The sequence below is a fragment of the Sebastes fasciatus genome, chromosome 20 (assembly GCF_043250625.1).
Source record: "Sebastes fasciatus isolate fSebFas1 chromosome 20, fSebFas1.pri, whole genome shotgun sequence".
Lineage (NCBI taxonomy): Eukaryota > Metazoa > Chordata > Actinopteri > Perciformes > Sebastidae > Sebastes > Sebastes fasciatus.
The window spans coordinates 25,327,150-25,353,872 of NC_133814.1; the positions used below are offsets into that span (position 1 = coordinate 25,327,150).

General features: G+C 42.9%; 1 protein-coding gene across 9 annotated transcripts in view; it reads left to right on the forward strand.

The window, feature by feature from the left end:
- The window catches only part of srcin1b (SRC kinase signaling inhibitor 1b), a 124,552-nt gene that overhangs the window by 37,272 nt on the left and 60,557 nt on the right, over window positions 1-26,723 (forward strand). For 7 of the 9 annotated variants that reach the window (XM_074618897.1, XM_074618899.1, XM_074618898.1 and 4 more), the window contains exon 2: window positions 19,900-20,210. In XM_074618897.1, the coding sequence (XP_074474998.1) occupies window positions 19,900-20,210 (311 nt within the window). Of the gene's footprint in view, window positions 1-19,899; window positions 20,211-24,299; window positions 24,649-26,723 lie in introns of those variants that run through there. The other 2 variants (XM_074618903.1, XM_074618904.1) reach the window with 1 other exon arrangement.

Here is a 26,723-nt window from a genome sequence, read left to right on the forward strand (position 1 = left end):
TATAGTGTGACTGACTCGCACACCAATCCGCTTGGTCTGCTAAGTTTCCGGGTGGAACTCGCACTTGTGAACTTTGGTTCCACATTACGTGCATCAATCTACATGGTGTGTGTTCTCTGTGCACTATACCATAACCGAATCTTATTTCAATATGTGTATTTTGTATACACAGTTTTGTTCGTTAACATCTTATTTTGAAAAGCCGGACGTAGTCACACATGTCTACTTCCGCTTCTAAAATGTGGGAGGGTCAGCGTGGATACGACCTGCACCCTCACATGTTAAATCCAGCGTGGTAAACACTACACATCCAGTAAAGGATGGAAACACTTTGGGTTTCACACATTGACAGGAAAAGCAGAGCTAGACATCACGGCTAAAGCTGCATGCTAACTCTGTCACGGACAGGAAGCGTTATCGTATCGCGGTAACGTGGCGGTCGAGCCAGCCGTCGCTCTCGTCTCCGTGGTCAAATGGGCCGACGCTACGACTGTAGAGCACCCAGATACTAAAATCTATGTTCTCTGCATTGAAACGGCCCCGATGGAGCTGACCATGGATGGATAAAGAGAACGGAGCTGACGGGAGAGCTAGAGACCACCTCGGAGAAGTTAGAGGAAGTAGACACGTGTGACTACGTTCGGTTTTCAAAATAAGGCGTTAACAAAGGGAACTGTAGATACTAAATACATCTATGGAAATAAGATTGATGGATTATATTCACCAGAAGTATAAAACATTACATGTCCCTTATAAATTAAAAAGAAAATCATTTGTGGGGGAAATGTCTTTACTTTTTGATTTTTGGGTTAATGGAAAAATCTAATCAATAAAAAACGTAAACGTAAAAATACTGTCCGTTAATTAACATAAATAAACTGTAAAAAAACAAACAGTAATTATCTTTATATAATTAGCTTTTATTACTGTAATATTACAAGAAATATTTTACTTTTAACATATATTTATTGTTAGAATAGTCATACACCGTAAATCTAAAACCATTTACATATAAATCACAAATGAAACGTGTAATTTTACGTTGCAAAAGCCCAAATTTACATTATATCAGAAGTTTTGCAAAAAAAATCTGTATTTTTACAAGAAATATTTTTAAAATTCCATGAAATCCTTTTCTTCTAACATAAATTAATTGTTAAAATAGAGTCATAAACATCTAAAAAACATAATAATTATCTTTAAAAAATGATCAAGAAAAGCTTAAATACAGATAATTACGATTGTGATTACAAAAAATACTGTAAATCTAAGACCATTTACATATAAATCACAAATGAAACATGTCATTTTTAAAAAAAAATTCTGTCATTTTGAAATTCAGATAAAAAATGAACTTGCTGTAAAAAAAAAGTTTCTTTTTACAGTGTACTTAAAAATCGCAATACTTATCGAATCGACAGCCGAGTATCGTGATAGTATAGAATCGGGAGATGGGTGTATTGTCCCAGCCCTACTGTACACATATCACATGTACCAACTGTATGTACATTTAGCAGCACTCATGAATGCATCTATTGAGTTTGTTTTATTTTACTATGTACTGTATGTGAAGACGAGAAGGGAAGATATGAGGGTGGAAGATATGTGACACCCACAGTGCTGCAGGAACATGACCCTCGAGCCACCAGGGCACGGCCTCTTGTTAACCGTATGTGATTGTGTGTTTGCCCCCCCCCCCCCCCCCCCCAGAGGGAGGCTGACCTACAACAGACAGTAGTATCAGTTCTGGCTCCGAGCCCACTGAGCTGTCAGCCTCACATGCCGAGCTAAGAGGAGACGGGGGACATGAACAGTACGGAGGAGATCAGGGATAACAAGCAGAGACCGAGGTAGACTGCAGTCTGTCTGAGTCTGCCTTCATTAGTGATGCTGGAAGGAAGCGGGAGGAAAAGCACTGAACTGAATCATTCTGTGGGTTTCAGATGGTGAAGTGAGAGCTGTTTACAATTCATGTATGAAACAGTGAAAAGTTTCCCCTCGCGTCCCCGCTATCGGAGAGCGTCTGGCCACGGGCTGATTCGAGGAAATTGTTGTGCTGGATACACAGCGACATGACACATCCGCTCGGGTCACGGCGCCCGGCTTTAAAGTGACTCCTTTGCGCTTCATGTGAGTTGACAGATGAAAGGTTTCTGAAATGCCAGGTAGAAAAACGTTCTCGCTAAGTGTCGGAATGAGTTTTTGGATATCAGGGGCTCATGGTTATTTCTGGATTTGTGTATTATTTGTATAAGCGGTTGGTGGTGGGATTTCATTATCAGCACGGGAACTTGAAGCTTTGAAATAATGAAATATGCATATACACAAACAGACAGGCAGGCAGACACCGACGGTCCTTTGAAACTGCCTCCTCAGCTGAGTGGATTTCCCTCCTGCTTCACTTTTCCTCAGAACGCATCAGTCTTGTTAATTGCCTGGCCCACTCCATTTCTTCCATACCGGTTGACTTATGACCATTGATGTAACATGCTGCCAGTTAGGAGGAAGCTAATCTGCAAATCATGCGAGCACACCATCTGCAGGCAGAGCAGACTTTTAGAGAGTACGCTGGGAAAGGACCAGTTTCAGTGAATTATATTGATTAAGAACACCATCTGCTTATAAACTACATTTCCTTTAATCAGAGTTAACCTTCCACCAGCTGGTGGACTTAGGATGAATGAAAAAAGAAAGTATTTGTTTTCCTTTTGTTTTGAAAGCACACAGTCCACTACACAGCCGATCATTCATATTCTGATAAGTGCATGTTTTGTGATTCTGTTTCTACCCGGGCTGTACTCAAGACCATTTAAAGGAGTACTCCACCATTTTAACTTTTCACTACTAAAACATTAGTGGACTCAACAATGGACAATTTAAAGGGACTGTTTGTAACTTTTTAAGCGTATAAATGTACCGGGTCGGGACACATGTGCGCTCGCATATGCGCGTTCGCGTGTGGCTGGAGCCTCTCCTCCTCTGCCTGCTCGCCTTCGCTCAGACAGCGCGTGCATTCTCGCTCAGCTCGCTCCACCTCTAGATGTGAACGCGCGCTCACTCCACACTGCAGAAGAGTTAGTTTAGCTCTGAGAATATCTAGTGAATGTTCAGTGGACGTTTGTGCAGAAATAAATGCTGCAGCTCCTCCAGACCAACAGAGGTTTCCCGTGTCTTGTGAGGTGACGGGGCTCTTCAGAGAGAAACCTTACCGTCTCGTTACCGTCCGGGTGCCGGTGTTTTCACTGTTCACTCCGGCTGCGGGCGGAGATGACAAGTTACACGCTGCAGAGCCCCACTGCCTGAGCCTGCGCTGAGGCAGGAGAAGCAAACACTAGGATCAGATCTAAATCATGTTCATGGAGAGACCTTCATCTGGTCAGCTAACATTACTGCCAAGCAGGTGAAATATAGAGTGATATTGTGCTTTTAGCTGACGTGTGTCGCCTCACTGTTTTGAGCGATGCTCGTTCATGTCTATTTAGAGCCACAGGTGTCGCTGTTAACAAGCAATTCTGAAAGTTACAAATAGTCCCTTTAAGTGTTTATGAGGCTAACTTGAGATAATATAAATCCAAAAAAAAATGACATGAGTAAATTGTGTCGTTTGAAGTCGTCTGGTGTTTTCAGCGCTCTCTGTGGAACCAATCAATATACAGTATTACCTCCTAAAAGCTTCCTGCAGAAGAATTCCCTTTAAAGTTGACGTGTCATGTCTGGAGAGAGACCCTGAGGGATATTTTCTCCTCTCCACCTAAATATTTAAAGCAATACTTATATTTCATTTCATCGTTGTTAGAGCAGTCATTTGGCTCCGTCATTGATATTTATACACACTGAGATGGTGGTGTTCTGTCCCAGTATTTATTTTATAAATGAATCATGCTCATCACATTTCAAAGACTCAGAGTTGCCCTAGTTGCAGCTCTAATGTTTTATGTTGAATATATTAATACTGAAGACTTTCCTTTTAAAATGAGATTCCCACAATTTGGGAAGAGTGACAGTCAGTCAGTTAAAATGATGAAAATACAAAAAAACTCAAGTATGTCTATACTTGACTGTTGTCGGCATTTTGACAGTGATGGACGAAGTAATTATCTTTATTTATTTAAGCAATAGCTCACCAAAGGCCGTAGTATGTTGTGATTATATCACAGCTAATGGGTGTTTTTCCACCGGGCTGATAACTCCCTTAGCTGTGCAATAATCATAACGTATGGAGACACCCTTTGACGACACTGTGACTGTGACGAACCGGGCTTTCAGCTAACTCTAATGAAAAGACACCCGCGGCGTTATTCGACGGTCGGAGCAAGTGACATAGTATTAATAACGTGAGAGTCTGCTAAGTGCAGATGGGAGGGGTCAAACAAACACAAGACTTTCAACCAGGAGACCACTGTTCATGTCCCGTGTGAAACTAAAAGTAACGTTGACTTATTTTGTCACATCAGTCTTTAGTCCCGTGACCGGTTGGTATCGTCAGACACGTAAGTCATGTGAGTCGCTAGTAGGCTTTCCACGGTAGTCGGTGGTCGGGCACACACCAATTACATTACGTACCCACCGCCCCTCACTGTCGTTTTGCTTTTTTTTAACAGAAATAAATCCCATTTATTTCATTTTGGTGAATCAGCGCTGTGTTATCAATACATAGTCGGACGACGGACGCTACAAACTGAAAGTGTCTGCTCCGTACGGAGTCTCAGCTCAGAGCAGCAGGAGTCAGATTTCACACACACGGGAAGAGAGAGAGTTGACAGACGAGACGATGGCGGATGATTTGGTGTCAAAGCGAAAAGCAAAAGCGCAATATTTCAGATTTAAACCCAATGCTATAAAGGAACCATAACGTTATGAGGTAATCGCTGCGAGGAGGACGGAGCGGTCACAGCCGATGTGCATGGCGGGGGCAGCGCATGGCAGCGCCGGGTGGAAACCTGCTGCCCCTGCAGCGAAAGCTGGACCGGAGAGGCCAGACACACAACTAGCTGACGTTAAAGTTCAAAATAAGCTGCAGATATTGACCGCCGTCTTTTCTTGTAAGTGTAGATGTCCGGTGTAATCGGTAACACCGGTTGTTTTTGTCACAAGTTTATTTTATTTGTCACATGAAGTTAACGTCAACCACGACCGTTTCCTAACCCTAACTAAGTGGTTGTGTTGCCTACACCTAACATCCTGTGAAAATGGAAGTTTATTTTGAAAGGACACTGTGCATGTATTGCCACGCCATCCTTGGTCTGTCCAAAAGTGACGCAAGAGGGGGACCTAGAGCGTCGGTCTCCGATGCCGAGGCTCGCTGACCAAGCGGCGGTGTTTGACGAGTTGGGAGTGAGAATGTGTCGGCTCATAAGTTTCTCAGAAGCATAAAAAATGACTAAATAAATCATAGTGGACTACGACCAAAACGACCTATTAGTCGACTAATCGTCTAAGACGGGGCGGCCGTACTGTACATTCAGTGTTTGCTGCCCAGCTTCGTGACGCAGCACAGAGCAGCGGCAGCGTTCATCCAGCTGGCTGCCTCCCAGAGCCCAGTGTGAGACACTGATTAGTGGCCACTAATAGATCTCGATCCCTGACTCATCCTGTCCCACTGTTCACTCAATGATACCAATTACTCACCTTCAGGACATGTCCTGGACTCACACAAGCCAAAAATATCACTTTCTAATTACCAGGACTTCCTCTCTGAGTTGAAATTGATGTCTGGCCTCAGACCAGGTTTTGTCCTGTCGCTGACTGAGGCGTCGGCGCCTGAGTGTTGCCGCAGCAATTTAGCGGTGTAACCGGGAAAATAGGCATGTGTATTAGCAGGCCGGTCTTCAGGGGCTGAATTCAATCATACATCTATGATGGACGGTGACTGCTTGATAACCTCCATCACATACCTGCACTCACACACCCCTCTTTTCATCTAACGTCCTCATCATGCAGCCTCTCATCTCACTTTAATGGCACCGGGGACGAACCACATCCTGAGTGTTGGTATATTGATGCACTGAGCGTCCCAGAGTTTGATACTTGGACCAGGATGAGCTGATAGGATGAAGAAGTAGCACTGAGCATGCAGTATAGATCCAGTAGCAGACAGTTAGAGGATCAGAGTGAGAGAGGATTGAGTCTCAGTCGTCCCCGCTTCTCATCACGATGTCCTAAATTATGATTCTCTTTGAAGACGGATCATCAAATTTAAGATCTACTCCCGGTGATGTTAGGAAATCTGCAGAGTGGTTTGTTCTCGGTGTAACGAGTGACCCCGGCTGGCACAGATTTCCTGAGATGACACCCAAAAAAGAAAGAGTCGTCACATGCGCGAGGCTAATGTTGATACAGTGATAAATGTCAGTGTTTACTGACCGTGTAGCAGCGTCAGCGGCGGATAAATGTCACACGGATACATCACGTGGGATTATTTGTGCTAAAAATGTACCTGGCTTTATTAAAGCCCTCGTTCTTCATTTCATCAGTCCTCGGCATTTAAGCAGACACACACAGACACACTAATACACACAGGAAAACCTGAACTAATAGCTCTATTTCCCGACTCTTTCCCTTCCAGTATATCTTAAGAATGCAGCACAGGGGTGAGAGGTGTGAGGCTTGGTCTTTCAAGTGTGTGACAGTTACACAGTATGACAACTGTGTAAATAACACACAGTTATTTCCTGCCACAGAAGAGTCTCTTGTGTATGTATGACGCTATCTCTCAGCTCCGAACCCGGCTGAATTAGCTCGATACCAAAGGTATTTTTGGAGCTGCAGTTCTTAGACGTTAACGGTATAAAAAGACACTAAAAATGGCACTAATTGCTAATTGAGCCGAGCAGATATGAGATGGAAGAGAAACTCATATCTCTACTTCAGTAAAAGTAGTAAAACTACAGTGTAAAATACTAGCTGCAAGTAAAAGTACATAGCATCAACATATACTTAAAGGGACTATTTGTAACTTTCAGAATTGCTGCTTAACAGCGACACCTGTGGCCGTGAAATCAACGAAAGTCAGCGTCGGGCTCGCGCTTGCTCGCTCTACATAGACATGAACGAGCATCGCTCAAAACAGTGAGGCGACACACGTCAGCTAAAAGCACAATATCACTCTATATTTCAGCTGCTTGGCAGTAATGTTAGCTGACCAGACCAAGGTCTCTCCATGAATCAATGCTGATCCTGTGTTTGCTTCTCCTGCCTCAGCGCAGGCTGAGGCAGTGGGGCTCCGCACCGAGAAACTCGTCTCCCTCCGCCCTCCGCCAGAGAGAGCAGGGGAGACACCGGCACCCGGTCGGTAACGAGACGACAAGGTTTCTCTCTGCAGAGTCCCGTCACTTCACAAGACACAGGAAACCTCTGTTGGTCTGGAGGAGCTGCAGAGTTTATTTCTGCACAAACGTCCACTCTACATTCACTAGATATTCTCAGAGCTAAACTAACTCTTCTGCAGTGTGGAGTGAGCGCGCGTTCACGTCTAGAGGTGGAGCGAGCAGCGAGAACGCGCGCGCTGTCTGAGTGAAGGCAAGCAGGCAGAGGAGCGGGGACGCTTAAAAAGTTACAAACAGTCCCTTTAACCCTCTTTTTAATTCCCTATGGCGACAATGAGCTCCCTCCATCATGCCTCGTCCTTGGCAACGAGGAAATATCTCTGCAAATATTGGATAAACTGCCATGAAGTTTGGCACAGACTCTCATGATCCCCGAGGATTAAATACTTTGCAGATCCCCATCTTTCAGGTCGTAATTTCACTGTGTCCAATACTTTGATTTATGATTAAATACCCGCAGAACGAACAACATTCCCATCAGCCTCAGCTGTGCTTTGTGTTCATTGCTAATTGGGGAGCTAACAAGCTAAGCTTTGGTGTAGTTACCCTTTAAAGGCTCTCTGTTTTACCCTTACATCCGGATTTAAGTCGAGTTTAGTGATGAGATGGCTTGTATACTGTCGTAGCTACACTGTTACCAAAGACTGTTTGAATATACCTCCCAAGTAAACAACTTTTCCCTCCTTTATACTTTTATACTTTGTTGCTTGTAGCTTGCAAAGATTAGCAAACCTTAAAACTACTCTCTGCACTCTGGTTCACTCAGCTGAATACCAAACCTCAGTATTATGACGGTTCTTTTACTGTTGAAGTGCACGTATGAGTAGTCATTGAGTCATGTGCAACGTATAAGAAGATTCAAGCATGCTTTCACACATCCTGTCATCTCAATCACTCCCCTGTGATTCACGCTAACGCTGCATGTATGTTGGCTGCAGGCGTCGCTTTTCAACCACGGCCAAGTGGAATATCTTCTGCCATAATTAGCGCTGTATTGAAATTCATATGATGCGACACGGTAAGACCTATGGTTGTTATACACATTAGTGGGTAGAAAAGGGAGGGAGGGAGGGGATGGAGGCGTGGGAGGAGAGAGGAAGGAGAGGGCAGAGAGATGAACCGGGCAGGCTTTCCCAGCAGAGCGGAGGACATTAAGTTTCCGTGGTGCAGTGATGTTTATCTTGAGGATAACCAGCTTGTCTGGGATGCACACTCGCAGGGCGTGGTTGTATTTTAAAGAAGCTGAGCAGCAGTGTTGAATCCGTTTATTGGAGACGAATTCCAATCCGTGGTTCACTGCTAATGAAAAAGAGTGAGGAAGATTTGTTCGCCTTGAATTCTAGCAAATCCAGGTTTTTTATCAACCTTGAACCGGCTCCAAAACAGAGTGAGCAATACGATACAATCCTCTCATCACTGTATCTGTCATTCTATAGTGATATCTATACATTGTGATATAGTACATATTAGGACTGGGACGATACGCCTATCTCCCGATTCGATACAATCACGATACCTGGGAGCCGATCCTATATGTATTGTGATTTTTAAGTATTGCGATTCAATATTACGATTTATTGCATTTTTTGTTACCTTTTTTAACAGTATAAGTTAAATTATACATTTCTAGGGACTTATACTTCAGAAAATATCTAAATGAATACAGTAAAAATGTTTGATTTTCAGCAATTATGTAGTCAGAGATGTCCTGAAGCAACCCAAAAATCAAAGAATAAAGATATTTCCCTCACAAATTAGTGGTATTTTCTTTCTAATTTATAAGGGACATGTAATGTTTTATACTTCTGGTGAATATAATCCATCAATCTTATTTCCATAGATGTATTTTGTATATACAGTTCCCTTTGTTAACACCTTATTTTGAAAACCGGACGTAGTCCCACGTGTATACTTCCTCTGACTTCTCCAAGGTGGTCTCTAGCTCTCCCGTCAGCTCCGTTCTCTTTATCCATCCATGGTCAGCTCCATCGGGGCCGTTTCAATGCAGAGAACATTAATGTCAGTATCTGGGTGCTCTACAGTCGTAGCGTCGGCCCATTCGACCACGGAGACGAGAGTGACAGGTCCGCCACTTTACTGCAATACGATAACGTTTCCTGTCCGGTACAGAGTTAGCATGCAGCTTTAGCCGTGATGTCTAGCTCTGCTTTTCCTGTCAATGTGTGAAACCCAAAGTGTTTCCATCCTTTACTGGATGTGTAGTGTTTACCACCCTGGATTTAACATGTGAGGGTGCAGGTCGTATCAACGCTGTCCCTCTGCCGTTTTTCACTTTCTCGTTTTGGCTCGCTGCGGTTTGTTTTGGTTGACGGATACGGAACAGATATGACGTCACATTACTCAGACTACAACAATAAAAGTGGTAACTTCCTTCTACCTCCACATATACTCAAATGAAGCAAATAAATCGATTCTGGCATTAAAAAATTGATTTCAAAATCGTTAAATCGTTTTTTCCCACCCCTACTTAAAACGATGAATATTTATTTATTCAACTTCCAGTGCTGCTCTGTCTTCTTCCCAGGATCAGTCGGATGTTGCCCGAGGCTTTACAGCGACGCCACGTTGAGGGTCGAGTGTCCTTCAGGCCTGTTTGAACCGGCGGCTGCAGGCTGAAGTCTGACTGGCTGCTGTGCTCTGGACTGGCTCTCGTATCGGGAGATATTTCAGAAAGTCACTCTGGTATTTTGAGACTCCCCATAACTTTTTTATCAATCTTCCGGCTGTAAATGAATTATGAAGCACTCTCAGAAGTGAAATTTGAACTGAAGGTCATAGAGAGCGGCGCGGAGGCTTCTACACCCTAAAGTTGTTAAATCATGGTACATACTGTTCTCCCACATCAGGAGTACTACAGCTAATAATTACTGTAATTATAGTAACGCTGTTAAATGACGGAGAGGCTAATGTACATGTTACCTGAAGGGAAGGCACAGTCGGTTCTTAATGTGGGTGATTGTAGGGTTATGAGGCAATCACCTCCTCTTTTGAAGCGTAACAACTGGTTCTCTGTGATCCTGGATCCGGAGCCTCGCTGCCGGCAACACTTTGGAGAAATTTTGTATTCAGCGAAGGCAGACCTTGTTCCAAATATAGCCCGCTCGGCGTTCGCATTCAGATCTTGTTTGGGTTTTATTTTAATTTTCGAGTGCCCTGGAGATGGATATTATAATTTGTGGATGGAGGAGCACCGTTTTTTTGTTTTTTTATTCTCCCTCTTTCACTCATTCCTGCCACAGTGCCTTCCTTCGTAATTAATGGTCTCTGATGAATAGAGGATTTCTGATGGAGCGAGAGGGGAAGACGGAGTTAGAAGTGAACTCGGTTGCAGCCGGTGGAAGGACGCCACTGGCTGTAACTTGGAGTATGATTGAGATTATGAAAAAAAATGAATACATGAATAATGAATGAGTCAGTGGGAAAGCAGCCAGAGAAACATGTGGTCAAAGGAGGACAGTAGAGAGGAACTTTTCACTGTTCAAGACACTAATAACATTCATTCATTTCTATGCAAACGGTCTGAATGCTGCAGATGCTCCATTTTTACTTCCTGTCAGATGATGTTATTCACATACACTGCAACAGGAAATAAACTGGGACACATCTAGAATGTTTACGTTTAAAACTTTAAAATGGTCTAAATATTGTAGATTTGTGACATCACAAATGGACAGAAATCCTGACGGCTTGTTTCAAAAGCTCAGTTTCTGAATACGGGCTGTGTTTATCTCTCTGTTGATTAAGCGTTTCAATACTTTCACAGTATTTATATAGAACTTAAACCTGCTTTAAAATATAAAAGACATGAAAATGTCACTTTTTACAATATGGGACCTTTAAAGGATTAATTGATTAATAGTGTTGTTGATTGAATGATCAGTAAATAACATAGTTTCAACACTAAATACAGTGAATTCACATGAATGTATCTCAGCCAGCGTGCAGCAGATGCAACAATATGCTGAGATTCACAATGTGCATGTTGTGTTGTAACGTCAGACTGCAGCTTGTGTCTCATAATTAATGCAAGCACCACTATAGACAGGTGTGTGTGTATATATATGGTATATATATGGTGCAGTACTATACGTGTACTGCGTATACAGTCGTCAGCTGGTTGTACTCTAACTCAGCTCCTGCAGGCGCACAACAACAAACCACAGCTCAAACACTCAGGAGGAAAATAATTTGAAGTAAATTTGAGTGAAGCACAGACGAGGACAAATTATTAGACCTCAGCCCGATGAAACCATAAAACTAACAAATGGCCTCTGTCAGACCGCGGCCAACAGTGGCCAAGGTTGTAGTAACAACACACACGCTCACACTCACACACTCACACTCACTCACACAGCCTTGTAATGAGAAATGTTTGGACGTGGCCTTGAGCAGCCTTTTGGAATGTGTCCCGGACAGCTGAAATACGGTATCAGTGGCACACTGACACTTGGTTTTTAGTCTCCCCTCAACTATAATGAGCACAAAATAATGAATCATGTGGATAGGCCAGCGTGGCACCTTTTATAATGTGTGTGTGTTTGTGAGAGGAACAAACACACATTTCATTCTGTTTATTAGAAGCAGCAAGTAGAATTTGATTCTGTGTGTGTGCAGGTTTTGGTGTGATAATGTCAGGATTAGGTTTAATATCTGACTGTAGTTACAGGTGGAGGTGGGAAAACCAATTGATTCACCTATGGATCATGTTTTATTTTAGGATTTTGAAATAGATTTTTTAATGCCAGAATCGATATACTTGCTTCATTTGAGTCTATGTGGAGGAAGAAGGAAGTTACCTCTTTTATTGTTGTAGTCTGAGTAACGTGACGTCATATCCGTTCCGTATCCGTCAACCAAAACAAACCGCAGTCGGCTGAAATTAGCTGAAACGAGAAAATAGAAAACCACGGAGGGTTGGTGTGGATACGACCTGCACCCTCACATGTTTAATCCAGCGTGGTAAACACTACACATCCAGTGAAGGATGGAAACACTTTGGGTTTCACACATTGACAGGAAAAGCAGAGCTAGACATCACGGCTAACCCTGCATGCTAACTCGGAAACGTTGTCGTATCGCGGTTACATGCGGTTCAATCTGGTCGTCACTCTCATCTCCGTGGTCAAACGGGCTGACGCTACGACTGTAGAGCACCCAGATACTGACATTTATGTTCTCTGCATTGAAACGGCCCCGATGGAGCTGACCATGGATGTATAAAGAGAACGGAGCTGACGGGAGAGCTAGAGACCACCTTGGAGAAGTTAGAGGAAGTAGACATGTGGGACTACGTCCGGTTTTCAAAATAGGGAACTTTATATACAAAATACAAATATGAAAATAAGATTGATGGATTATATTCACCAGAAGTATAAAACATTACATGTCCCTTATAAATTAAAAAGAAAATACCACTAATCTGTGAGGGAAATGACTGATATATTTGACTTCAGGACATCTCTGACTACATACATGCTGAAAATCAAACATTTTAATGTATTAATTTAGATATTTTTCAAAGTAAAAGTCCGTAGAAGTGTATGATTCCACTTTTTCCCATGGTTTAGTGTTAAAGGTAACAAAATTCGCATAATATCTAATCACAATACATATCAAATCAGCACCGAAGTATCGTGATGGTATCGAATCGGGAGATAGGTGAATCGTCCCAGCCCTGCTGTGTAATAGGTTTATGTTAAAATGAAGGTTTAGTGTGATAATGTCAGCGTTAATATCTGATAGATAGCCCTAACCAGTACTCCTTGTGGGCTCATACATGTACAGCGCTGTATTAATGTATTAATGTATTAAAAACGCCTACATGCTTGTGAGTGAAGCTGAAATATGACATCTCCCCGATGGCGACAACATCGCAGTTAAATATTCAACAATGTGAGCAAAGGAAGACAATTAAAGGGCAATTCATCAGCCGGACTGGTAGCGCTGTTAGCGGTTAGCAGAGCCATAATAACAGAGGTGGTGCCAGGAGCAAGCTGTGAGGAGGTGGCAGCCCATTAACTACCACCAGGAGCAATAATGACACGCTGGAGTTCAGAAAAAAAATAGAGCACAGGAGCCGGAGCTGGTTTCACACATGGATGAGTAATGTCATGATTTAGGTAATATGTGCTGGTGTCGGCTTCACGTGTACAGTGTGTGCCTCTAGTTGAATACACAGAATAGATTAGACTAGACATTACAGGCCTGGATATAATGGAAGAGAATACATGAATATGCAGTTAGGGTATTAGTAAAACTAACACTGGGAGGGAAAATGGCAGCTGTTAATTTGAAAAGTGAGCAAAGGTTGTCCATTTAAATCTGATCAATAGACGGTATTACAGGTACATAAATAATGGTTTCATCAAATGAAACTGGTGTTTACAACATGGGAAGTGGTGTACACAATATGCTTTGTGTTCAAGTGGTTCAAGTCGTGAGAACGCCGCTGCTAAACAACGGCAGTATTAACGTTACTGTCGGCGTCTAGAAGCCACAGAGGATATCACTTTAGCAAGCTGGCAAGTAGGTAACATAATGCAGGAAATGTAAAGACATAATAACGGAGGAGACATATAAGAAACAACAACGTCTTTATACTACAGCTGTAAGTCGTATCACTAAAACACCTGAGACAGGTAACACTTTGTCTTACAGGGCGGTCAATTCCTAATCATTTCCTAGAACGTTTTCTCGAAAGGAAAAACTGTCATGTCCATTTCCAAAGGGGTCCCTTGACCTCTGACCTCCAGATATGTGAATGTAAATGGGTTCTATGGGTACCCACGAGTCTCCCCTTTACAGACATGCCCACTTTATGATCATCACATGCAGTTTGGGGCAAGTCATAGTTAAGTCAGCACACTGACACACTGACAGCTGTTGTTGCCTGTTGGGCTGCAGTTTGCCATGTTATGATTGGAGCATATTGTTTTATGCTAAATGCAGTACCTGTGAGGGTTTCTGGACAATATCTGTCATTGTTTTGTGTTGTTAATTGATTTCCAATAATAAATATATACATACATTTGCATAAAGCAGAATATTTGTCCAACTCTGATTTGGTCGAAATAAACACTTGATTCACAGAGTTAGATGTGAAGATATGCCGTCTCTACACGCTGTTTCACTACTGCCTATCTCTCTCTCTGCCCGCTGAGTCGGCGGGGCCAGACCATTAAAGGGACTGTTTGTAAGAATCAGAAATGTCTTGTTAACAGCGACACCTGTGGCCGTTAAGTCAACGGAAGTCAGCGTCCTGTTGCTCGCGCTTGTGCTCGCTCTACATAGACATGAACGAGCATTGATCAACACAGTGAGGCGACACACGTCAGCTAAAAGCACAATATCACTCTATATTTCAGCTGCTTGGCAGTAATGTTAGCTGACCAGACGAAGGTCTCTCCGTGTCACAAGACACGGAAAACCTCTGTTGGTCTGGAGGAGCTGCAGCAGTTATTTCTGCACAAACGTCCACTGTACATTTATTAGATATTCTGCGCGCATGAATGTGAGGTGGAGTGAGAACACGCGCGCTGTGTGAGTGAAGACTAGCAGGCAGAGAAGCAGCCTGAACAGCGTAGCCACACGTGAGCTCATGGGACACCGACCCGGTAGATTTATACCTGTAAAAAGTTACAAACAGTCCGTTTAAATTAGCAAAATAAAATTACAAAAATCGCCCAAAAAACAACCGGCGATGTTCTCAGCCAATCGCCGATAACCGATTATATTCGTCCAGTCGCCAGGTTAATATTTCAAAAGAGTATTACAAACACTAAAATATCTGAATAAGAAGAAGAAAAGAACAGCAATAACTCATCAAATCCCCGCGAGCGAGATGTCATTAAGCAGTAAATGAGCACTGGTTGTGCTGGGCAGCTCCCAGCTGTGATTTTATATATTTCTATGAATATAAATGACACATTTAGAGACGACTGCTCCGGATGAATCACGTTAACATGCAGGACAGACGTTCTCGCATCATCACTGTAACACAGCTGTTTCTAAGAAGACAGTAAAGACGGTGAATTGCAGCAGATGACCAGCAGTGCTTCTCATGGTAGAATATAGCATCTCTTTGTCCCACATACATACTCCCCTCCCCACATGGTAGGGGTTTGCTCAAGGCTCCACATAAATTAAAGTGACAAGCTCTTGTCTACATGTTCCCTCCGTCTGTTTTATAACCTGTTCCCTACCATGGAAACACACCGGCATGCCGCTGCGCTCCTATTGGAAGATTTACATCTGTGACCACCTCAAACACTTTCATTTAGACACTTTACCAACACAAATATTGCTGTTGTTAGGCTGAATCCACCGGAGGAGAGACGCTTCAGATTCCCAGGAATAAATGAGACCGAAACAATCTTAATCAAGACTGAACTGCGTAGCTGGTATGATGAGAATGATGATTTCATTTAGTCCCTGCCACGTCTGAAACCAAACCTACTCTTGTGCTTATAATAAATAAATAAATTCAGTGGTGGATGAAGTATTCAGATCTTTTACTTGAGTAAAAGTAGCAATACTACAGTTTAAAAATACTATAAATACAACTAAAAAGTACACGTAAAGTAAGTAAAAGTACCGGCATCAAAGTACCAAAATTAAAAATACTCATTATGCATTATTTATTATTATTATGGATGCATTCATGTTTTCATCACTTTAATGTTGCAGCTTGAGCTCATTTTAATAGATAATAATATATCTTGATTTATTATTTGATTTATATTTTGTACAACTAAAGTAAGTTAAGTAAAAGTACAAAAGGATCAGCGTCAAAATGTACTTGAAGTACTAAAAATTAAAAGTACTACAGTATTAACCCATTACTGAATAAGATGTGATATATTATTAGATTATAATTATTGATGCTTTAATGTGTTCATCACTTTAATGTTGCAGCTGGAGATAATTTTAATTACTTTATATACTGCTGGACTTTTTAATCTATAATAATATATCTTAATTTATTATTTGATTTATATTTTGTATTAATAATCTGCAAAGTAACTAAAGGTATCAAATAAATGTAGTGGAGTAAAAAGTACAATATTTTTCCTTTGAGATGTAGTGAAGTAGAAGTATAGAATAGAAGAAAATGGAAATACAAGAACTTCAAAATTGTAAAATACTTGAGGAAATGTGCTTTTATTTTCAACCACTACATAACATTTATGTAAACATGCAAGTCAAATTTGTCTCTAGATAATGTGGTGGAATCAGTCGCTGTAGTCTGCTGCATCACTTTCTTAACTGCAAGCTAATGAAGTTTAAGTTCTTGCTTCAGTGCACCTTTTGTTGCCTAGCAGGCAAATAAGAGGACCTTATAGCACCGATCAATAATGTATAGAGACTCTGCAGGTCGCGTAATTTATAGGTTGCATTTAAAAAAAAAAAAAGAAACTACAGAAACAAGAACAAGTGAGGAGCTTGTTGTACACGACCTGTGAGAGGGTACGCTGTATGTACAGTTAGATGTCTGTATAATAAGACATCATTTACACTCTAGTTACAGGATGAAGTCGAGGGAAAATGACTGGAAATACAACAGTGACAATATCAGCTCCACTTAGACCTTCACACCATGAATGGAAAAGACTTCCTTTATTAATTAAATTAACTTTCCTACCTCCAAAACATCTGCTTTTCACTTCCCATATCCTCGATAGTTAACACAGGGGTTGGCTGTTAAAAACAAAAGGAATTAAATCTATTGTTATAATAGTGTTTCATCCCCTGTCCTAACTTTTCATTCTGCAACAGAGTAAAGACAAGTGCATTTTCTGCAACCCTTAGTAGTAGAAGAAGAACAAGATAATACTTTGTCTACTTTTTTTGTGCAAAAGACAGAAATGTGTCTTTGGTTTGCAAAATCTGCTATTAAAAAGATAGAAAGCACAAACAGAAGTTCCATTAGAAGGAGCAGCAGGTACTCGATGGTGAGGACTGAATGGATGAACATTTTTATACGAGATCAAATTTAGAGGCAGAAATCTTCCTAATTCAATCCGTGGTCTAATCATCTTGCTCCCAAACGTCTCACTAGCAGAGGTCAACTTATTAAACATGTCCTCTAATTTGGTTAAAGTTACATTTGCTTTAATCGGAAATGAAGCAGTTAACCAAGTTAAGCTGATTTACTAAATGGATTTCCAGTTGAATCAACAACTATGTAGACGGGGGTCTTGTAAACAAACGGTACTGGATGTGTGTCCGTATTCAGGAGGCAAATCCTCTCTGGGTGCCGGCTGTAATAAAACCCTGCAGAGTCCGACCACCAGATACTGTAATCTGTTATCATACGACGTATTAGTGTGAGATTATTTTATGTCATAACCTGTGAACACACACTACACTATGTTTGACATAGAGACTACTGTTATATATTGTTTACAGTAAGTAGAAGTATAGAATAAGGCCTCTCCCTGCACACTGATTTACATCACTATTTCTGTTTCTTTATTAACTTCTGTCTTTTCCTTGAGTCTTAGTCCCTCCTGGGGTTGCACCGATACCGGTATCGGGTATCGGGTATCGGGTATCGGGTATCGGGTTCGATACTGTGCTCATGTACTCGTACTCGCAAAACGGCTCCGATACAACGGCACCGATACCACTTTACGATGTTGCGCCCGACCCCATTTGACCTGGATCCCACCTCAGCCTGTTTTGCTTACACCCTCTGACTCGCGCGCGGGTTAGACTCCTTGCTCCGTGTTTCAAGACGGGTCGGGTGGGTTGCCGACATCGCCCCTGACGCCTTTTACGTGGGGGCCCCGTTCCTCCTCGGCTGAGAGAGAGGGCGCAGCGAACCCTTTGTCCATGGTGCGGAGAGGTCCGGGCAGGGAGCGTTGTAAAGCTGCGGCCTCGAGCCACCCTGAGCCTTCCCAAGCCGACCTAGAGCCGGTCGCGGCGCACCGCCTCGTATGTGGGACTCCCCAGCCTGCCGTGTGTCGCTCACACCCTCCAGCTGGCTGTTAACGAGGGTCTTTTGGCACAGAGAAGTACTCGTATCAGTACTCGGCATCGGCGAGTACCCAAATGTAAGTACTTGTACTCGGTCTGAAAAAAAAGTGGTATCGGTGCATCCCTAGTCCTTCCCACCGGGGACGCATGGAGAGACGCAAGGAAACCATGCGAGGAGAGAGGAAACGAGGAAATATGTTTATAGAGACAAGAGACGTCTTTTCCTCTGAAGCGTCACGTGAAGCGACGTCCGTTCATACTCGCCAACCTTGAGATCTCATAAAAAGGGAGGATTTTAAAACCAAAGCGGCGGGTCTGGGGATCCTCCCCAAGATCCTCCCCGCTGGATCAGCTGTCCATCGGCTTTAACAGCTGTAGAGACATTTGTGTTTGCACTGTACTAATAATACTAATGAAGGCACTCCGTTATCTCTGTAGCCCGTTACCTGTTCAACAAACACCTGCACATGAACAACAACCTGCAGTCTGTATTGATACTGTGTTCTGCTTAGAGGTTCAGGAACCATTTCTACTGGCACAATGCGTCTGTATTTATTGATAATCTCATTGTGAATTCATTATTTAATAACCCAGAATATGATTATTGGGTCTTTTTGAACACTGGAAATTATTTATTAGGCTAAATGTTTCAGGGGAAAATGAAATGATGTAACTCATATCAAACCTGACGCTCAGCAGGTTATCAGCCTCACGTGTGAATGAATGGAAATGACGATAAAAGTGTTTCTCGCTGACCGACTCAAGCGAGGAAATAACAAATAAGAGACTTGAGATGCATCCTATGTGATCACCTTCAGCGTGTCAGCAGTGCTTTGTGTGTCACCGGTCACAAGAGGGCACTAAAAGCTGTCCCCACACCAGAGGACATCATCTCCATTTATGTCACTTCCCCTTCACTGGTTTTGACATCACTGTGGGATATTTCTGCTGTCATATAATAACAGCACAACAGCTTTTTCCTTCTTTGCCTCTGGATTCCCTGGACAGTTGTTGGAATAGACAGCTGTTACAGCTGTGTTTTCACAAAGGGCTGTATTGCTAGAGGTGTGTTTGTGTGTTTTTGTGTGTATAGAACAATAAGACAGTTTTCTCTGTTTGTCTCTCGTGTCTCCCTGAACACAAACACACGGCGCCGGATGCTCAAGGACAGAATGAGTGCATGGATGCGTTGTTAGTCGTCACGTTAACACTCTCGCTGCTGCTCACTTGATGTGCCTCAAGGTCCAACCTATTAACTACAGTGTGTTTACACGATACAGTGCTGTGATGTTGGCGCTAACCACCTCTCAGTTTAAAGCACTACAACACATGTGGTTATCAGACTTCTGCCTGTTGACTACATACAGTATGTTTCACATTATTGCTGACTGTGTTTAGTTTGATTCTCCTCCTCTTCCTACAAACGTATGGTTTGCTTTAGAGACATGTTGTCTGTACTGAAGTATTTTATAAAAAACATTAACACTAATATTTATCATTTTATTAAATGCGATATAACGGCGTCACTAAGAATATATCTAGTTGTCTCACAGCTTCACTTTCTATTTCCACTCAGGTCGAGAGAAGAGAAAGGGTCCCATGATCTCTGCCGGCGATGCCGAGTTCCCGCGGGATTACCACACGCTGGCTGGCGGCGGCGGCGGCCGCGGGGCCCGGCGGTTCCCCGACAATACCAACGGGGGGTTCACGTCGTCCTCGCTGGACCGCCGCCACAACTCCGTGGCCGCCAAGAGCCTGGAGGCCCTGAACAGCATCCACAAGGCGGACATCGAACGCCAGCGAGACGCCCTCATGGACCTCCAGAAGAACAAGTTCTCCAACAGCCCCGGCAGCTTGTCGCAGGGCTCCGTCCCGGCTGGACGACAGGTATCCTCCGTGCACCGAATACGCCTGATTAACCGACATCAACAAACACAAAAACAAAGAATCACAGGGGTGTTACGGTATTTCCTAGAATCCTCTTGAGGTCCAGAAGACATGTAGGACTCTCCTGAACCACCTCAATCAGGTCTAATGCTGTTGTTTATCTTGGTATCAGTATGTTCAGTACACACGGTACTTTGAGAATACCAGAAAACACCACGCATACTGACAAATATCAAAGGATCTAGAAGGAGGTTTTACTAACGGGCAAAATAATAAATCATATTAAGTGTTTACATTATCATATCATCATCAGAACTACTGATGCGAACACAAATATAAGATATTATACTGTATATAAGAGTCTGTTTCTGCCTCATTTCCCTGAATAATGTGTGTTTATAGCTGATGTTATTGTTCAGGAATTTAATGTTTGAGATGTGCTTCAATTCCACATTTATGGTCCTGTTTGTTGGTTTGAGTAGGTAGATATACATACACTAGTTTTTATTTTATGCACATTATTAGTATGTGCATGCATGATATGTACATTTGGAGAAGAAGAAGTCATGCAACAGATGTATGTTGTGGCTGATAACGATTAATACCACGAGAGCTCCCATCATTGTTTTGTTTAGACCATTAAATGTTGAATGGAGGACGATGGAACAGCTGAATTAACTCTGGAAAACAAAACGCAGCGTGTCCTGTGTTGTTGGCAATTCTGCGCTCTGAGGATTAATCCGGTTGTCTTTGCGATAATGACCACTTAGAAATGCTGATTATTGTAATTATCTAAACCTTTCTAAAAGTTTTCAACTGATTTTCCAGATGTTTCTTTTTAGTTTTTTTTTTTATTATTATTATTTATCATATAGAACATGATTTTTCAGAAAAATGTATTACAGTATGTCAATATCTATGCAACATGATAGAGGATTTATCTTTTTTTATCTGTTCAAAATGTACCTTTAAAGGGAGATTTGTCAAGTATTTAATCCTCTTATCAACATGGGAGTGGACAAATATGCTGCTTTATGCAAATGTATGTTTATATTTATTATTAGAAATCAATTAACAACACAAAACAATGACAGATATTGATCCAGAAACCCTCACAGGTACTGCATTTAGCATAAAACAATATGCTCCAATCATAACATGGCAAACTGCAGCCCAACAGGCAACAACAGCTGTCAGTGTGTCAGTGTGCTGACTTGACTATGACTTGCCCCAAACTGCATGTGATTATCATAAAGTGGGCATGTCTGTAAAGGGGAGACTCGTGGGTACCCATAGAACCCATTTACATTCACTGATCTAGAGGCCAGAGGTCAAGGGACCCCTTTGAAAATGGACATGACAGTTTTTCCTCGCCAAAGTTTTGCATAGATTTCAAGCGTTATTTAACCTCCTTCCTGACAAGCTAGTACGACATGGTTGGTACCGATGGATTCTTCAGGTTTTATAGTTTCATACGATACCGGTATCTTCACTCTAGCTTTAAAACTGAGCCGCTACAACCTCAATATCACAATTTGCGTTAACGCATTTTTGCATGGACAAATTTGCATTGACAGCCCTAATAAAAACACAAATGCAGCTATGAGATGTTGAGATGTATCAGAGTAACTGCAGCTTGATATAATTTATTCTTTTCATGTCTTTTTGAATATATTAGCATAAAAGTAGTATATTTCAGAAATTTACATAAAAACCTGGGCAACATTTGAATGGAAACAAAACTATTGTTAGGAGGAGATATCTAAAAACCGATCAACAGATTCCTACAGCCAGAGCTTTAATGAGTATCCAGGTATTTTTAAAGACTTATTATCATCGTAAAATAGGTTATTTTTTTTGTAAATGTTTTGCTATTGCGTGTATTTGAATGCAGATCCAGATTATCTGTAGAATAGGAGAGAGAGTGCAGCCTTCGGGGGGAAGGTAGGAGCTCTCTGAGTGCTTTCTGTTTCCACATGTGAACATTTTCTTCCTGGGAGATAATAACGGCACATCGGTGGGCTCGGAAACCCACACAAGCGCATTATGTGGTGAGATGCCTGCGGGGCTTTAGACGCGTGCTCAGTGGAGGCATTTTTATGAGCGGCGTGCTGGGGCAGTAATGGCCACTTTTTGAGCGGTTATTATCTGAAAGAGACGGCGATAGAATTCAGAGAAAAGGATTTAAGTGAGACAAAATGTCAGAATGTGAAATATTAAACTCGGCGCTCCATCAAATCCCGCACCGCTCTCTCCTCTTCATATTCTGCCTTTCATTCTGCCATCAATCACCACTCGCTCTAACGGGATACCTGAGACAGATGGTCCAAACAGAACCGCCGGCTGCAGCTCTTCTCTCTGTGTAGCTTCAAGGAGGCGCTCAGCATTTTGTTTGCTTTTCGTCTGAGAGGGAGTTTAAAGGATTGATGTCAGTTTCATGTCTGGAGCTGGAGTCAGGACGGGGTTAGGCTAGCTTAGCATAAAGACACGAAGAACAGCTACCAACACCTCCAAGGATGTCTTGTTTACACAGTTTATCTGGTTTGTTTAACCTCTATGACTTAAAACAGTTATTAGCCTAGCCTTAGATATATAACTAGTTGGTTATTCAAATAAAATTGTGTCGGCTTTTCCTGCTTCAGCCTCCCGACCTCAGTCGGAGGGAAACAACGGCACCCAGTCGGAGACGATAACGTTTCTCTCTGCGGAGCCCCGTCACTTCACAAGACACAGAAAACCTCTGTTGGTCTGGAGGAGCTGCAGCAGTTATTTCTGCACAAACCTCCACTAGATATTCTCAGACCTACGAAGTCTTCTGCAGTGTGGAGTGTGCGCGCATGCACGTGAGGTGGAGCAAGCTGAGTGAAGGCAAGCAGGCAGAGGAGCAGAGACTCCGGTCCTGGAGACCAAAGCTACGGTCTCCCCCGCGTCCTCCGACCGCGGCCAACACTGTTTAACAGACGGGCTTCACTAGATACAACCAAGAGGTTTTGGTGCTTCCGTGTAGTTTGTGTTGGAGTCTGAGTCTGAACAGTGTAGCCACACGCGAGCGCGCATACGCGAGCGCGCATGGGACACCGACCCGGGTGATTTCTACGTGTAAGAAGTTACAAACAGTCCCTTTAACGTTACGATGCATAGAGAAAATGTAAATGAGTAACAACTTAATGCTTCATCCACACACTCTTGTCACAGCGTAGGAAAGCTCAGCGCTATCACCAGATGAGTGACAACATTGTTCTGTTTTCTGAAAGTGGTATATAATAAGACTGCCCACCATCATGCTTCCTGTAATGAACTTTATGAGCCGCTGAGTGACGGAAATATCATGAGATGTATAGAATGACTGATCTGGATTTAGCTTCGTTTTGGACTCGATGGTACCAAACCTGGCAACCTCACTGTGACGACAAGACGAGTCACTCCGACATCATGTCATTTTTACATTTCTGTTCATGTGTGGATGTAACAAATGACATACGTTGTGTTAATTAGGAGCTTTAGACGTGTTGATAGGTGTATTTATTGGAGTTATGTTAAGGATGATCGAATTCCAGCTATGATTTTAGCCCCGCCTACAAAATCCTGAACACAAAACTAATGAAAACCAGTGTAACGGCCTAACTCCACAATCCAGTACTACAATGTTCACAGTCTTTGCACATGTTTTCAGTAACTATTCTCTCGGGAAAGAAAGAAAGAAAGCAAAAAGATGTCCTTTAAGTCTCCTTCTCCAAAACCTCCGTCAGCTTCTGTCCATCACCGTCTCCGTCTGCTCTCATCATCTCCTCCTTCCTCTCCACCCACTCTCTGCTCTTTCACGTGTCTGTTTACCCAAACCACACCATCTATCTCCTGATGAAAAAGGTGGACTGACACCGTGAGAGAGAGAGAAAGAGAGAGACAGAGAGAGAGAAGAACAGGTGGAGTCTGCTGTCGTCATGGCAACCCACCGTTTTTCCCTTATAAGGCAACTGGGTGATATCATATGGTTGGGGTTGGCAATGCCTGGGCTCTGGAAAGAGGCACACGCTGTACTGAGTGAGAGGTAACAGCGGCAGGAGAGAGAACGAGCGACAGCGGAGGAGAAGAGGGAGGGTTTTTTTTATGTCAGGGACGAGAGAGGGTGACGGATATAGAGAAAGAGAGAGAGAGAGAGAGAGAGAGAGAGAGAGAGGGGAAGGGACAAGACAGGAGGAGGAGGAGGAGGAGGAGCAGGAAGAGATGCTGACTGCCTCTGAGGCGCTACTACGGGTACCAGCGAGGGGGGACTGTGGCGGATCCTCAGGGCGCGGGAAAGACACAGAGCCGCAGTGCAAAGAAAAAAAAATCAAAAAGATGGAGAGGAGGGGAGGAGGAGGAGGAGGAGGAGGAAGAGGGAGGCGTGTGGAGCGGGAGGATGCGCCAGGCGGCCGACCTGCTCATTAAGTAGCAAACGGTAACTCTCTCTCTCTAACCCCGTGTTTGCATCCTCAGCTGTCGCCGTTCCTCTGTGGTGCTGCCATGACTGTGTGACGCTGCATGAACGATGATGTAAACTGCAGGACTGTATGTGTGTGTGTGTATGTGTGTGTGTGTGTGTGTGTGTGTGTGTGTGTGTGTGTGTGTGTGTGTGTGTGTGTGTGTGTGTGTGCATCTTCTTAATGTATGTGGTGGCATGTGACAGGTAGACCGGATGAGTGTTTTTAGGGGAGGGTCCGTGTGCTCCCTGAGCAGGCAGGTGTTGACCAGGTGTGTCTGTGCTGCCGCAGTGACGTGTGATCATGTATGTGCATGTCAGAAGAAATGTGTGTGCAAGCAAACATAAGTGTGTGTGAGTGAGTGCACATGTGTTTGTGTGTGTGTGTGTGTGTTTGTGTGTGTGTGTGTGTGTGTGTGTGTTTGGGCTGGAGAAGAAAAAAAAGAAAAAGAGGGTGGGTACAAAGATGGCTACTTGGCATGCAGGTCAGGCTCGCATGTCTCTCTGCTCATCCCTCTCTGGTGTCTCTAAGCGCTGTCTGTCTCCGTGCATATGTGCGCTCTGGATTTCAGCTCAAGTGATTGAGAAATATTGCAGGCAGTAATCACTGAGTCACGGTGCATAGGGGGCCTGTTTGTGTTAGATGAGACAGGTTTTATGTCCCCCCCAAAAAAAACAAAAAAAAACGTCCGCTTGTTGGTGCATTAAATTATTTGTGGCGGTAGAGTTCCAATTTAAGGTGAATAAATCAAGCGAGTGGGTGATTACCCGGCACCCAGCTCTGTCTGAATGACAAGATATACTGGGGGGATTTATAACACAATGGGTGCTTGACTTTTCACAATTATCAGCTGCTTGTTTCTGTGAGGAGGGCGATAATATTAACGCCTATTTCCCAGTTGTCAGCTTGTAATTATGAAGCAGCCGCGTGCAGGTCCTTCAAAGGTGAAGACGTGAAGTCAGCTGGAGGTTGTAGAGGTTCATAGCTCTGTTTTCTTGAGACATTATGCATGATTATTATTCTTTAACAAAGCAGAAATAAAGTGGTGAGAAATGGACGTAAGTAGGGACTTTAGTGATTGCAAACTGTCAAAGTGAACGAGATAATAACGCCACTAATTTCTTTAACATGTCAATGCAATCGATATTTTAGAGGTTGTAGCTCAGTTTTAAAGTTAGGAAGGAAGGAGGTTAAATAACGCTCCAAACTTACGCAAAATTTTGGTGAGGAAAAAACTGTCATGTCCATTTTCAAAGGGGTCCCTTGACCTCTGACCTCCAGATGTGTGAATGTAAATGGGTTCTATGGGTACCCACGAGTCTCCCCTTTACAGACATGCCCACTTTATGATCATCACATGCAGTTTAGGTCAAGTCATAGTGAAGTCAGCACACTGACACACTGACAGCTGTTGTTGCCTGCTGGGCTGCAGTTTGCCATGTTATGATTGGAGCATATTGTTTTATGCTAAATGCAGTACCTGTGAGGGTTTCTGGATCAATATCTGTCATTGTATTAAATACTTGACAAATCTCTTTCAGTGCTGCTTTTGTGGTGATTCTTTGTGGAGAAACTTTTACAGATCTGTCGATAAAATCAACTACTGGATTAGTCAACGTTGCACGTGACTAACGACTGACGTGACAAAATAAGTCAACGTCACTTAGTTAGTTTCTCCTGGTTGAAAGTGACCCGTCCACCACAAGCCCACAGGAAGAGCGCCGGTTGTTAATGTCAAATGGCCAAACGGCGGTACTGCAACTTCCGTGTCCGTCACGTGATGCCATTGGGCCAAAAAATACTTTTTCTCATACACTTACATCGGGAAAGAGATGTCTGTAACTCAGCGGATAATTTTTGTTTGAGGTAAATAAACCCTTAAATAGCCCTTATTTAAATCATTAGGTTTTTAAAACTGTAAAATGAACGAATAGCTGAATCCAGAGTTATTTCCCTTCTTTCTTTCATGAGAATGAGACCCAGACCGAGGCTGGAGCGCAAGCTGTGACGACGGCGTGACCGAGTCATGTGACCGAGCGGACTCTACTCTGAT